We start from the raw sequence: 15,507 nt of genomic DNA, 5'->3' as shown, positions 1-15,507 counted from the left end.
TATTTATTTTATTAAGGAGGGGGAAAAAAGGAGGAAGGAGGTTATTTTGGAAGGGAAGAGGGATATGTATTTAGATTTTAAGGGAAACAGTTTTTCAATCTGTAGGATTCAGATCTTTTCAAAGTATTATAATACTACATTACATTATTAAAATGATTGACAATCCCAAGAATATTAAATATATTTTTACTCAAATATCAAATCAAGTACTCAAAATATGAATAGGCTTTTTTTGTTTTTAAAAAAACGATTCTTGGCCGGGCATAGTGGCTGGCCTGTAATCCCAGCACTTTGGGAGGCTGAGGCAGGCAGATCACCTGAGGTCAGAAGTTCAAGACTAGCCTGGCCAACATGGTGAAACACCATCTCTACTGAAAATACAAAAATTAGCTGGGTGTGGTGGCACACACCTGTAATCCCAGCTACTCAGGAGGCTGAGGCAGAAGAATTGCTTGAACTCAGGAGGCGGAGGTGCAGTGAGCCGAGATTGTGCCACTGCACTCCAGCCTGGGCAACACAGCAAGACTCCATCCCAAAAACAAAACAAAACAAAACAAACAAACAAAAAGGCCAGGCTCGGTGGCTCATGCCTGTAGTCCCAGCACTTTGGGAGGCTGAGACGGGTGCATCGCTTGAGGTCAAGAGTTCGAAACCAGTGTGGCCAACATGGTGAAACCCTGTCTCTACTAAAAAATACAAAAAAAAAAAAAAAGAAAGAAAAAAAATCAGCCAGGCATGGTGGCACGCGCCTGTAGTCCCAGCTACTCAGGAGGCTGAGGCACGAGAATTGCTTGAACCCAGGAGGCAGAGGTTGCAGTGAGCCGAGATCGTGCCACTGCACTCCAGCCTGGGTGACAGTGAGACTCTGTAATCAAAACAAAATAAAACAAAACAAAGGAACAAAAAAAACTATTCACGTGTTTGCTTCTAATGATTAGCTTAGAAAATTCATGATCTTTCGTGTGTTTGTTGTATTTCCTTACATCTAGCTCAGTAACCAGCTTAGGGCTGAGATACAGGTCATGCTAGCAGTAAACTAAGGGATTGAACTGGATTGAAAATGTGGAATATACTGGATTTGTGTAGAAGTTGAGGCTTTGCAATTCAATGATGAAAACACATGTGCTTTTCAGATGTGTGCATGGGCCAAGGGATCAGTGGCATTAACTCTTTTTTGTCATCTGGCACCATGAAAGTAAACTGCAGGTTTCTGATAGATTAATCCAGCTACAGTTCTCTGTTGTAGTTTATGGTGTTAGGGAGGATCAGCAGCTCAGACCGATAGGACATCTGTTTCATTATCCTCTCCATCAGCAAATGCTTACGGAGGGTCTGCTAAGAGTTGCACATTTTGCTGTATGATCCTGCATCCCTTGATGCATAAAATAAAGCTAGGGCAAGCACTAATTTAATTATCTTGAAATATCTTCTGACTCTCACGAGCATCTCTGATCCTTTGTTTCCTTGCAACGTACATTAGTCATTGGGATTTTATTTTACTTTATTATGTTTATGATCTGTTAGCCCTGACTGGATGCTGGTCCTCCAAGGGCAGGAATCCTATCTGTTTCTTACACTATGTTTCAACATGTGGAGTGCCTAGGATGTTTTTCCATGGCTATTCCAGAAGGATCACGACTTATTCTCTTTGATTAAAATCAAATTGTGCCTTTTAGTAATTCATACTTATTCTGCACTCACTTTTGTGTTTTTTTTTTTTTTAATTTTTAAAAATCTCTCCCTTTCCATCTGTTTTCTCTCATTTTCTCTGTCTGTTCCTGGTCGTTAGTAGTCTGAGTGTACTTGGGTTAGATCAGCAAAGTTGCCTGCTATAAGGGCCCTCTGGGCAAGCTGATTTCACCCAGTGCTCATGAAAAGCCCCACGTCTGACTAGAAGTGTTGTCCACCTGGCATAACAGAGTACATGCCGAATATCACCTTGCATATGTAAGTGCTTTTTCAAAGCATTTTCTTATCTACTTAGATTTTCAAAACAGTCCAGAAAAAAAAGGGGGAAAACAGGTGCTGCTATTATTAATTTTAAGATACTAACAAGGAAATCACATGGCTTTGTCCTAAGTGACATGGGGAACCAGCAGCACATTTGTCAAGAAATTCTAGTCACAGGTGTCTTTCTGTAAAAGCAGTGGTGCAGAGGTCCCCCATGACACAAGCTGAAGACCTCTTGCAAATACCTTTGGTATTCTGGGTCTTAGAAGTGGAAAAAGAGAGCCAGGTGTGGTGGCTCACGCCTGAAATCCCAGTACTTTGGGAGGCCAAGATGGGAAGATCACTTGAGGTTAGGAGTTCGAGACCAGCCTGGCCAACATGGCGAAATCCCATCTCTGCTAAAAATACAAAAATGATCCGGGCATGGTGGCATGCACTTGTAATCCCAGCTACTAGGGAGGCTGAGGCAGCAGAATCACTTGAACCCAGGAGGTGGAGGTTGCAGTGAGCTGAGATCACGCCAGTGCACTCCAGCCTGGGCAACAGAGTAAGACTCTTTCTCAAAAAAAAAAAAAAAAAAAAAAAAAAAAAGAACAAGAAAGAGAACTCAGTGTCCAGGAATATCTGCCATTGCCTTTGACCACTGAGGAGCAAATCTAGAAGCAGCGTTAAGTCTTCTGCGTGGGTCCACACAGCTGTGAATGTGTGACTTTAATCAGGACCTGGTGTTTTCCTCTCTTGCCTTCTCAGAAATAGTGTCAGCCATGCATGAGCTCATGTCAACATACACAGGTAACACAGAGGAGTTTTCTGGTGCAGGAAAAAGGTGCAACACTCTTAAATCCTTAGCTGAAGAACAATTATTGCACCAACTTTTTCTAACAAGCTCCCTGTAAGAAATACTGTTAAAATTAATTTCATTCATTAAAGGCAAGATAGAGAAGAAGAAATAGGGGAGCTAAGCTGTGTTTATTTTTCCAGCAAATACACAATTGAAATCAACACTATTAGGCCAAAGCATCATTGGTAATCATCTTTAGACCTTATAGGGCCTCCTGAAAATTTTGAGGTTTCAGACTTGCAAGTATATCCTAATTGAGTTAGTACCAAAAACAAAGAGTGTGAATAAATTGGATGTAGGTAAGACTTGGCTTTTTTTTAAGTGGTCATTTCATCCTTCATGTCACTACTTGGACATATGTTGAGGTAGATCATAGAGTCTAAGAAAGAGGCTGAGACACAAGAAACCCAGCTGTGGTCCTGAGGCAGGCGTGTGACAGCTGGGACCAGAGCTCAGGCTTCTCATGCCCTCTCCAACACTCTTTCCACTTGCCACCTCTTCTCCTTGGCCCCACACCTTACTGCCTGAATCTAGCAGAAATGTGTCCTATTGCATAAACACTTATTGTGGTTACATTTCTGAGAGACAACTCTGTAGAATTACTATATGCGGACATGAGAGTTTTCCCATAAAGAAGGCAGAAGCCAAAATCCTCGTATCTTTGGAATTAATAGCATATTGTTGATTGTCATGCCATCAGATGAGTGCGAGGCGAGGAATGAATGTCTTCTGTGATGCCAGCGATTGTTGGGTAATGAAAGGCTTGACTTTTCTAGATTATTCTCATGTCAAATGTGACATCTCTTTATGTATTATTTTTAATGTTCACAATGAAATGTGAAATGGTGTTAACAGTAGCCCAAGGATACCAAAGCTTCAAGATTAGAAATCACTTTTAAGTTGCCTTTCTTCTCCCCCCTCGGTGGGCTGCTGTATTAACACTCATTATAGAGAAGCCGAGCAGATGGGCAAACAGACTGATTAGTTATTTATATATAGATAGATATATTTTTTTCCTTTATGGAGCTTAGATGTTAGCTGTTTCTTCAATAAAAGAGAGGAGTTTTTAGATGTTGTCTTGTCTTGATTTGCCTTTTTAATCAGAAGAAGAAAGGGGGCACTTTGCTCCTGATCTATTAATAATGTGGCTGTATCCTTTGCTTAACTGCTGACTTCATAGCTCTCTGTGTGCCCATTGCAATCAGAATTTGATTTCTCTCCAGTCCTCCAAACCTCATGTTCTTTTTGGCCTAGAATTTCTTTATGGAATGTATCACTTTTAATTCGTATTTTAGAAGTGCCTTTCTTGACAGAGAATTTATCTACAATATTTTTGCCTTTTGTATCCAAAATGAAAAAGTCCAGGACTAATTAGTGGAAAGTGAAATTACACATAGTGTTATGTAAATAGAAATATTTTCCTGTAGCCTTTTTTAAAAAAAAGTTCAAATATCTCTGCTTTTTCTTAAAAACAGATTTTGCTTTTTTTATTCCTTCCGTATTTTATAAAAGTAGGATTTTTTTTGATGAAACCTTGTTTCTAGTTAAAAAACAACTAAGGTAATGGAAAGAATTATTATAATCTTTCCTTATAAAAGGACAAGGTATTTCATGTGTGTAATATGTGATATGTATTCATACAAAAGTAATGGACCTACTTGCATGGGGAGAACTTCCTCATGTTGTCACATGAAGTGTTCTGGAACAGTAGTTTCCCTTCTGATATATGAAGCACTTTGAGGTACGATGTAAGGAGAGGAAGAATAAACATGCACAGTTACACATTTTTATATTTTTAAAAAAATTTCAATTGGGCTTACAAATTTGCTGATTATTTTATCAAAAGTGGGAAAAATGTCCTGTAAAGACGGCATTCAATTAGGCTAGCTCATGGTATTGTGGATTGCACTTCTAATTACATAAGGCAAGATAATGTAGACATACAACCATTTGGGGAGGGGTTTACACAAAGCCATGGGGCAGTTAATTGGACCTCATGTTTTTAGAGGTGCTTGATGATCCTATGACATAGATCATTTAGATTAAAGAAAAATCATCCTCAGTGGGACTTAGTTTTAGAAGACTCCATCAAACATCAAAGGGATGCTTCGATTTAATTCTCATACTGTGATCTGTGACTTCAGAAATAACATGCTGGTAATAACAACATGTGACAACAAAAGTCTCAGAGCTGCTCCGGGTCGCGGTCTCTGCATGCTTGTTTGCACCATCAGACTTACCTCTCTCTAAGCGCTGTAGTTTCAGGAAGGTAAACAATAGAGCATGTGAGGTTGGGAGAGAAAAGCTGAGCAAAGCTAATGAAAAAATAGAAGCTAAAACAAAAAACAAAAACAAAAACAAAAAAACGCTGAAGTTTACGTGAAGGATAGCATAAACTGAAGGGAACGTCTTTTGAGCAGATGATTCCAGCAGTCTTTGGGGATATGTTTTTGAAGGTCTGCTCAGTGTGAGGTCTCAGTTGGATTGAGATTAAGTGAAAGAATTTTCATTAGAAATGAAATCTTGACATTATATCAGGCTATAAAAAGATACAAATCAGGGGTATTTTAATCCTGTTTCTTTAGCTCTGGTCAGGTCTCTAACCTGACATTTCTTGATATGCTCCATGCCAAAGCTGAGTCAAATGCCTGTGAGGTGAACTCTCTTGACAGCCTGTATTTAAGCTGCAATAGCTGTATGTCATTGCTGCACAACTGGTCTTTCTAATTATCTCCTTCTCTGATCATTCTTGTTCTATAGGGATAGAGAAGAAAAACGTATATCTTGCCTTGTTTGCCACTGTATGCACAATACCTACCAAACACATATCTGTCACTTAGTATTTTAAAATCAAAATCTGTTGATTAAATGAATGGATAATTGGACAAATGTTTATGTGACATAGTAAAAAACTTTCTTCAGTGATCTATGATTAACTTTGTGAATTAGAGATCTTTTGCCCCTCAAATGACTTCATAATTATCACCTTCAAATGAGTAAATTACTAAAATATATTCCTGATGAGGTCCTGAAACTTGAAAGCATCACTCTTAAATTTGAATTACTGCTATAAAATAATGTAGCACGTATGTTTCAGAAACAAAATCTATACCTATTTATAATTTGGTGAGAACTCATTGAGCTATAGTGCTTTAAAATATGTGTAATTAAAGTGAAATTTCTTGAGTCATCATTTGAATTGGGTGTAAATCATGTCTAATCTGCTTGTTAACCTGCTCCTCACCCCATGCTTGAATAACAGAGACATCCTTTAAAAAAAAGAGCCATTCTTCTGTGTCTTATTTCTGTTAGCCTTCTGCAATGTACTTGATTTCAAATAATTTCCACCTTTAAAATTCAAATAAAATTTTTTTATGCAAACACAACTTTTAAAACACAGAAGAAACATCACTAACTGCTTTTCGGGAGTAGCAAAGGATAAGTCATGTCTTCAATTCTTCCCTTTGCTTCTTGGATAGCATAAGAGGCTGTAGATATGAAATTGGAAAAGCAAGAGGATTCTCAAAGAGGATGATTGTTAAGTCATCTCTTAATTCTCACTGTACTCTGATTTTGTTAGGATTGCCCCCTCTCTCCTGTTTTTACTTAGTTTATTCTGAAGAGGTGGCAGGGAAGCCACCTAGGTTCCCCCTCTCACTTCGATCTCTCCTGCATATGTGTAAGTGTGAAGTCGTTTTCCCATACTTCCTTTCTGAACAGTAAGGAATCATGTCTGGGAGCCCACACCTGTTACCTTATGTGATGATGCTGGGGATGAGGAAGCAGGGGGATGGATGCTGCCCCTGAGAAGGTGCTGGCTGGGAATCCAAAACAGCAGCAGTAGCAGCAGCAATAACAACAACAACAACAACAACAACAACAGCAAAAGCAGAAGTAGCAACAGCATTGGCCGCAGCAACAAAAACAGCAACTCGCAGCAGCCTCCGGGTTAGAGAGGGGATTCTTCCCTTCTCCCACCTTTACAGCTGAACCCCTTGACCTCTCCCTCTTGTCTAATATTTCATTGATGTTTCTTCAAAAACTATGACAGGTTGACAGAATGGACCTCTCCGCAACTAATTTAATATTTTCTCACAGTGTGCTCTAACTTGGATCAGAAAGGCTAACTATGGTCTTACGACGACATTCTTTAGTTTATTCAGTTGGATGAAGGTAGCAAGTCCTTCTGCAGGCCCTTCACGAAGTATCAGCAGTCCAGTCCTATGCCCTGCCCCCCCATCTCCACCTGACCCTTCTGAAATGAACACACACAAATACGCCATGCTCTTCCACATTCTAGTGTCTTAGCTCAGTCTGTTCCTTGCAGCTGAATAATGCTACCATCCTTTCAGCCTGGTAAATTTCCACCAAACCTTTGATACCCTACAAAAATACTGCTTCCTTCCTCTTCCCAGTCATAATCTAATCTGCTTTTTTGAATTCTGCATTGCCATAGATCCTGTGAAACTACAGTCAGAGCTCGTATTACACTGTATTGCGTGCAATTTTTAAAATGTCAGCGTCTCTTCTCCATAAGGCCCCTGAGCTCTATACACCAGTATGAATAGACAATCAAATAGAAACACTGTAGCCTTGAAGACATTACTGCTAAATAATGGAATAGGATGTGTGTGTGTGTGTATGTGTGTGTGTTTATCCACAGGCCTGGATTTCATATAGTTTTGAGATGAAGACCTGTTAACATTAAGTTACATCAAGTATGGGTAGGATATAAACATTAGCCATCTAGGAGAAAATCTTCCTGGTTTGTAGAACTTTACCAATCAACTCTACACTTCCTATTAATAATTTAACATAACCAGTGATAGAAAATAGTTTGAAGAATTATGTGAGACATGACCAATGTTATAGTCATTGTCAATATTTATGGCAATTTGTATTTGCTTGGCTTAATTTAAGATCACTGCCTTTATATCTAAGTTCATTTATTAGATTGATTATGTTAATTTGAAAAATTCTCTTTGCTGAGATGTTATGATTTAAATGATTAAATTTCTACATCCAGAGATGTCCTTAGTGCTCTAGCAAGGAGGGTTTAGAAGCTCTAGTCTTCTTGGTAGAGAAAGCTTATAGCTACTGTGTAGTAGCACTGTGTGTGAAACTTGAGAAACTTCCACTGTTCATGGGCTGGGGGCAGTGGGACGTGGGTGCTGATGAAGATTCAAAGAGGCTTGATGCCTTCTTTGTTCTGCCAGGACTCTGAGGAGGTAAGGGCCTGTATTACAGTGAGAGGGATGGAAACAAAGGAATGTGTAGGAGAGATGTTTCAAAGGAAACATTTACAAGACTGGAGTAAGTCATCTATAGGCCTGGAATGGTTGGGTTAGGATGATGAAAGAATAAAACAAAAATGAGCAAGCTGAGCAGAGCAAACACTCAGAATTTGAGCAGCCACCTTGGGTGGCTTGGATGGGACAGGGAAAGGTAAAGTCACTGAAGTCGATTTGAAGATTATCTCTTTTGCAGTGTATCTGTAAATACTCTTTAAGCCTTTATGAGAAATCGGTAGAAGCATGAAGTTTACACCAAAAGCTTGACAACTGCTTTGTTGCTTTTCTTCATATTTTGACATCTTCTGCCCAATCCTTAGAACATTTGGCTAGCTAAGCAGAAAATGGACAGAAGTAAGTTTTAGACCTTGCCCCATCTCCTTCCTTTGTCTCCAAAACAGTGCCACCTCAGGTAAAATAAAATACTGAATTATTTACAGCCTTAACCAGAAATGTATAAAGTAGCCCATGTACCAGTCTGAGGAGGATGGCTGCCTTTTCCTGGCAAAATTTGAGGAGCTGGGAGGGCTGGCCGTAGGGTGAGGAAGATGAAGAGCTTTTCCCAGCCTCCTGAACTAGGTGGATCTCAAGAGTGTGCTCTCCTTCCTCGACAGTTTTTGAGATTTCAGAACATTAGTAAACTTATGGGTACTTTAAGAGTATGCATGGCAAGCAGTAGTGCCCAAATATGTATTTGAATAAATACATATTTTTGGTATCTCCTCAAAAAGTTCACTCCTCGGCCATGTGTTGCGTAGGGACATGCCTTTCCATCTTGCTTTCTGAGTGGGAAATCAAGTGAGAATGGGCCACGCTGCACGTGGTTCTTCTGTACCCACCACAACAACAGTGCAATGGGTGGGTCTGTGCATGACTTCTAGTGCACTGCAGGGCACAGCACACCAAGATACTGAGGCTTGTGTTTTGCTGCAGTCACTGCCCATTCTAATCTAGCTTTCTTTTCTTGCAGGTGCACACATCTTGACCAACTCAGCAGCAAGGTGGATTTTCTTTGTGTTTAAAGAAAAAAAAATGTCCCCGTGTCTGTAGAGATGATTTGCAGTTCAGCCCGGCTGAAGCTGACCGAATGAGACTATGGGCTGTGCCTCTGCCAAGCATGTTGCCACTGTTCAAAATGAAGAGGAAGCCCAGAAAGGGAAAAACTACCAGAATGGAGATGTGTTTGGCGGTGAGTCCTATCAAACTTAACTCTTGACCCATTGATTCTAGGCCTTTCACTTTTTTTTATTGATACATAATATTTGTACGTATTTATGGGGTGCTTGTGATATTTTGTTACATGCCTCGAATGTGTAACGATCAAGTCAGGGTATTTAGGATATCTATCGCCTCGAGCATTTATCGTTTCTATGTGTTGGGAACATTTCAAAACGTATCTTTGAGCTATTTGGAAATATACAGTACATTATTTTTCACTAGAGTCACCCTACTCTGTTATGGAACATTAGATCTTATTCCTTCTAAGCCTTTCATTTTTCTGACAGTGAATAATTACAGTGATTATTGGGTTATACCGTCTGAGGTGAAGGGGTGATGAGACCCAGTGGAAATCAATGTGGATCTTTACTTTGGATCATCTACATCATAATTTATACAAAGTGGTCTTTGAGGAGGAACATGGAGGTCTTTTTTTGCAGGAGCTAGCATTTAAATCAAGCTTCAAAGAATCAGCAGAATTTAAATTGGTGCATGGGACAGTGGCCATGGGGTGTCCTGGTAGAGGAGAACTGTAGGACTAAAAACAGAAGTCCAAAAGGGGAGTGAGTGAGGATTTATAAATGAGGGAGTGAGGTGTTTTTTTTAAGGTGTAATAGAGAGTGAATTATACATTTTCAGATTTAAAATAAATATACAATGAATCTAATAATCATCTTTTAACTTCTCTCTGTTGACTCAGAATGACTTTAGGATACCTAGTGCAAAGGCCACAAACTGGCAACCCATGACCACATCTGGTCTGCAAATACATTTTTTTGCCCCCTCCCCAAAGAATTTTAAAATAAAAAGCAAGGCAGCCTTTAAAAATCAGAATATTTCACATAAAACCCCAAATTTCTTCAAAAGAGCTGGCAACAATAGGTCTTCATTCCTTGCGACAACAGTCAGGGGGTGGGGTAGCAATTGCCCCTGCAGCCAGGCTGTGGCCTCCAGTGAACTGCTAATCCTTCCTCGGTGCATGCACACCGAGTTGTTTGCTCATTGACATTACCTGGCCACTTACAGGCTTTTATGCTTGCCTGATCTTGAGATTGGCCCTTAGATGATTATTGTGAAGTATGGATATATAAACAAAATTTCAATTAGTACCAGGCAGATGAAGCAATTTTTGTGGAATTATTTTAACAATAATACCTACTACTTGACATTTGCATGATGCTTTTATTTATAAAAACACTTCTTCAACTCTTAATCAGTAAGGGACATCATAGAGATATGTTGTAGAACCTCACTGAGATAATGTTTACATGTAAATAACTGTAGCTGCATCATTCAGTCACTGTCAAATAATTCTACTTTTAGAATCTCTAGCTTTTGGTTCATTGTAATGATTGTTTTACTCTCCTGGTGAAGAATTGGGAATGGTACGAAAGAGCTAATGCTCAGTTAAAAGTGGACTCGTGTGTTTGGGAAGGAAGACTTTGTTGCATTTTGTTCCAAGGAGATGCATTAATTGCCTGGAACAAATTTGCTTTGCCTGGAACAAATTTGCTTCTACTGGTAACTACCTATAGCATTGAGAACTGTGGAGAAGAGTAACATATATGAACATCTTAATAAAACTACAGTCCAGATCTTTGAAACTACAGTTTTTAGGGAAAGAGTTGATTGGAACTAGAGTCATTACTGTCATCCTCAAAGGCTTAACTTTTAAGAGAAAATAATCTAACATCAGGGATTTATTTAACTTCTACCTGATGTCGTGTGTCATTATCATTTTTATAATACAGCTACCATTTATGGAGCCGCCACCATATGTCAAACATCGCGAGGCGTTTACATTCATTTTTATGTTGAATTTTCACAACAATCTTGTGAAATGTGTGCTATGCAAATTTTACATACTTGGAAACTGAACACAGAGAGACGGACTTGTCCAAGGTTACCCAGCTACGAAGTGCTAGAATCCAGATTGCTCAGACTCCAAAGTCCACCTTTCTTTCTCCATGTTGTTTCCTGATGCCCTGCAGCCTCCCATAGGTCTTTTTTTTTGTTGTTCTTTTTTTTTTTTTTGAGACAGTCTTGCTCTGTGGCCTAGGCTGGAGTGCAGTGGTGCAATCAGGGTTCACTGCAGCCTTGACTTCCTGGGCTCAAGTGATCCTCTCACCTCAGCTCCCTGAGTAGCTTTGGGACTACAGGCATGTGCCCTCACATCTGGCTAATTTTTTATATTTTTAATAGAGATAGGGTTTTGCCATGTTTCCAAGGCTAATCTAAAACTCCTGGACTCAAGCAATCTGCCCACCATGGCCTCCCAAAGGGCGGGGATTACAGGCATGAACCACCACACCCGGCCCTCATTCTTTAATGCACAAAAGTATTGATTGGTCTGTATCCTATGTATAAGGCCTTTTGCTAAATGCCATGGAGATTACAGAGGTAAATAATCCATAAACCTTGCCATCTAAGACTTTGTAAGAAGATAAGAAAGCGTTACGAGACAGAATAAGCCAAATGCCCTAAGAGGAAAAGACATACCTCATGATAACAGTCAGGGGATAGATGCTCTGCCTTAAACTGCAGAATCAGAGCAGATTTCTTACAGAGATGACATCCAAACCTGGCCTTAAAGGACTGAAAGAAACGAAACCTGTCTCAATCTAAACTGGAAAAGGAACAGCTAGGTAATGTAAGACTTATTCAAGAATAATAAATATTCTAATTTATGGAACTAATGAATGGAACATAAACTATAAATGGGACAGAATTGTCTAGAACACTAAGTTAGGGTTAAGTTATGGAGAACTTCGAATACCAAATGACAGTCTTTAAAAAGATAACCTTAGATTGTCAGAGCAAGATTTGGTGATATTCAATATGTTGTGCTTACATTCTGCTTGGCAATGAGACCACTTAACCATCCCTTTACAACTTGTGTAGCCAGGAAGACTCTATTGTTCTAAAGCACCATGTGTATTTTGCAGATGTTAGCATCTGATAAAGGAGCTTTGTGTTAGTCAACTATTGCTGCATAGACTGTAACAAACTCAGGTTCAGTCACTTGCCACTTGCAGAGTCTAATTCACAAGAGCGAGGTCTGGCATAAAGAAAGTGACTTTATTCCACAGCTTAGCTTCGGGGAAGAGGTGCAGGCTCCTGCCTTTAAGGGTACTGTTTTGCTTTTGGGGCAGAAAGCATGGACTTTTAAAGGGGGACTTGGCATGAATGGCATTCAGGGGAGGGAGTGAGCAGGTGGGGGTCTGTGTGACTCGCTTTGGTGCTTAATCTACTGGTGGTCAAGCTGGCTTCATCACAAGCAGAGCTAGGTTGTATAGTGGCCTTTGTCTCAAGACACTCTCCAGGTGGGAGATCCTTCCATCAGGGACATACTTTAGGTTGCAAATTGACTGTTGTCTCTTGAGGCAATCTCCTTGTGGGAGAGAGTTTCTGCTCTGGAGCTTCAAAGTAAGCACGTAGTTAGGTAAGCTTCCAGTGTAGTGAGTGTCTGGTGAAGGGAAGGTAAAGGTTATGATTGCACTTCTGAAGAGCTAGGTAGGAAATGGAAACAGAGGAAAGGAAGGAAAGAGAAAAGAAGAAATAATTTAAAAAACCTCTCTCTCTTAGAAAAATGGGGATACTTGGTTACAAGACAACTTGAAGCTCCCAGTCGCATTCCACAGTAACTGTTTTTTTCTTGACTATGAATTGGTGGGTCAGCTGTGGTGACCCTTCTCTATGTATCTCTCATCTTTCTCCAGGGACCAGCAAGCCAGTGGGAGCATGATCTCCTTTCACAGAAGGGCAAGCGTGCAAGTGATACATATGGTGCATCTTAAGCTTGGACTTAGAGCTGGCACACTGTCACTCATACCCACATGCCACTAGCCAAAGCAGGTCTCATGAGTGAGCCCAAAGTTAGGCAAAAAAGTACACTCTGACCATAGTGCATTTACAGCAAGGGTATAGGTGCAGGGAGGGTCAAGAATTGGGGCTAAAAATCAGTTTACCCCGAGCCCACCTGGTCATTGCTGTCTCTGTGCCTTCTATGTAGTTCATGCCATAAAGCGTCAGTTAAGGCCTCTGCTAAATTTTCTTCATCCTCTTAACGCCCACATTGAGATTTTATTTACTCCAGCATTCTATCATTTTGTTAATCTCTCTGACATAAATATTAGCAAGTTTGTGGGATTGTGTTAAATAAAGCAGGAATACAACGGGGAGAGAACTTCACCAATCAAGGGAGATACTTTTTCTAGCCCTGCAGGGCTCTGGGGGAAGGATTACCAGAATCCAATGTCAAGACAGTTCCAGTACCCTAGATATTACTGAATATCACATTTTAAATATGACGAGTTAAGGTCTTGTTTGTGTTTCTTCACTTAAATCAATTTGCAAGTAGAAGAAGTTTTCAAAAATCCCACAATGATCACAGATGGTGGCAGATGAGTGATAGTGATAGCCCACTTTTTAACCATTTGTAACCCATTATTTCTGTGGTCTCTTATTGTATAACAAATACCCCAAACATGGTACCTTGAAACATAACCAGCTTATTATTTCTCATGATTCTGCGGGAGTTCATCTGCTGTTCTCGCCCGGGCTCAGTCATGCAGCTGCATACAGCTGGGATCTCAGCTGAACTCAACTATCCCAAATGGAGTTGGGCTTCTGTCCACAAGGCCACTCTTTCCAGCTGGGTAGCCAAACTTTTCAGCCCGGCTTCCAAGAGAAGAAGTGGAAGCTGCCAGGCCTCTTAGGACCTGAGCTTGAAAGTTCAAGAATGCTACATTTGCTGCCTTCTGTTGATGAAAGCAAGTCATAAGACCAGCCTAGAGTTGAAGGAGTAGAGTCTCTCCACCTCTTGAGTATGTGCCCGTAGAAAGGGAAGGAATTGTTGGGAGCCATCTTTGGAGACCAACGCCCATTGCAAGAGGAAATTATGACTCCGTGACTGGGATATATTTCAACCTGGACAATTATAGTCTGCTTTCTAAAATACCCCTCTATTTTTCACTGAATCAAGTGGCCTTATTTATGCTTTAAAAGCTAAACATTTAAAAATGTTTTAAAATGTTATTACCACATGTTGTTGAAGATGTGGCAAAGTCTGTGAAGGGTGGCATATTTGGGGATGGCTCTGAAGTATGTGTCTCTGAGTGTGTGTACACACACATTTGATCCTTTTCCTAAAGGTGTTAATTTAATTTCAAAGCTTCTGAAGATATGCTCAGGAGTTTTGATACCCAATGTGTTTGTACAAATGGTAATTTCCATTTTTTTGAAGCAATTTGGGCTCCATGATGTCTTGGTTATTTAGGAGCTCCACCACAACAAATGTGTGTGACAGAATTTCTGTAGCATGTTCCACCATGCAGAATTAAATGCTAAATGGGCATCTTGACTCCTAGATTTCAGAAAATTTAGGAGATCATTGACAAGGAACTTCATCAGTGATATTTACTTACATATTTTCTTTCACTTTAAGTGTTGAAGCATAAAAAGTTTCAGATCTAAAGTTCTGCCTGACACACTGTGGCCTTTTCAGAAGTCAGATCCACTTCAGAAGGTTTCATCTTCAGATTGGAATTTTCCTTCTCTCAGTTGTCAGGGCAGATGTAAATAGTGGTCAGCAGATCTGCTGAGGTCATTCAGAGGACAGCTGAGCAGATTGCCAAGACTAGCTTGCAAAAAGTAAGTGACCAGCAGGTTCGAGTTATCATGAACTGGTTAAGCAAGTTCTAGAAAGCCAAGTGCTTATTGGATTTCTTTCAACAGTCATTCTCTTAGACAACTAAAGTGGGTGCATAGAACATATTTAGGCCTTATTAGGGAAATTAATACGTCAGGCTTGAGATCATGGTCTCTCCTGCAGCCCGCCCCCAAGTGGGGAGAAACTCTTACAGTTACATTGACTTTCTTTTTTGCGCTTTTTCTGTTTCCATTGTTTCAATAATGTAGGCTTTAAACTTGAGTCACTTTTGGCTTTTGCAGTTAGTTTCCAGATCCTATAAATCTCACCCTCTCCTAGCATTGCTTTTCTTACCACCATTGTAGTTTAGGCTGTGACAGCCCATCACCCCAAGAACTGCAGTGTTCTCAGGAGGAGTCTCCTGTTAACCTCCTTTATGCTTGTTTGTTCCTTTGCTTGTTTTTGGTCTGTTTTTACTTCTTCATTTTTTGGCACCACTATCAGATCAGCTTTTTAAAGTACTCCTCTGTTAGTATCAAATCTTCTGTAGAACTTTC

The 15,507-nt window shown here is 40.0% G+C and overlaps 1 protein-coding gene across 2 annotated transcripts in view; it reads left to right on the top strand.

The window, feature by feature from the left end:
- C1H1orf21 (chromosome 1 C1orf21 homolog) overlaps nucleotides 1-15,507 on the top strand; it is a 235,484-nt gene that overhangs the window by 82,180 nt on the left and 137,797 nt on the right. For both annotated transcript variants that reach the window (XR_010122904.1, XM_054475239.2), the window contains exon 2: nucleotides 9,053-9,271. Coding sequence is in view for 1 of the 2 variants with exons in the window: in XM_054475239.2 (XP_054331214.1) it covers nucleotides 9,178-9,271 (94 nt within the window). In the remaining variant the exon portion in view is untranslated. The remainder of the gene's footprint in view (nucleotides 1-9,052; nucleotides 9,272-15,507) is intronic.

Source organism: Pongo pygmaeus, chromosome 1, assembly GCF_028885625.2.
Source record: "Pongo pygmaeus isolate AG05252 chromosome 1, NHGRI_mPonPyg2-v2.0_pri, whole genome shotgun sequence".
In the NCBI taxonomy this organism is placed as follows: Eukaryota; Metazoa; Chordata; class Mammalia; order Primates; family Hominidae; genus Pongo; species Pongo pygmaeus.
This window is presented reverse-complemented; position numbering and strand designations above follow the sequence as displayed.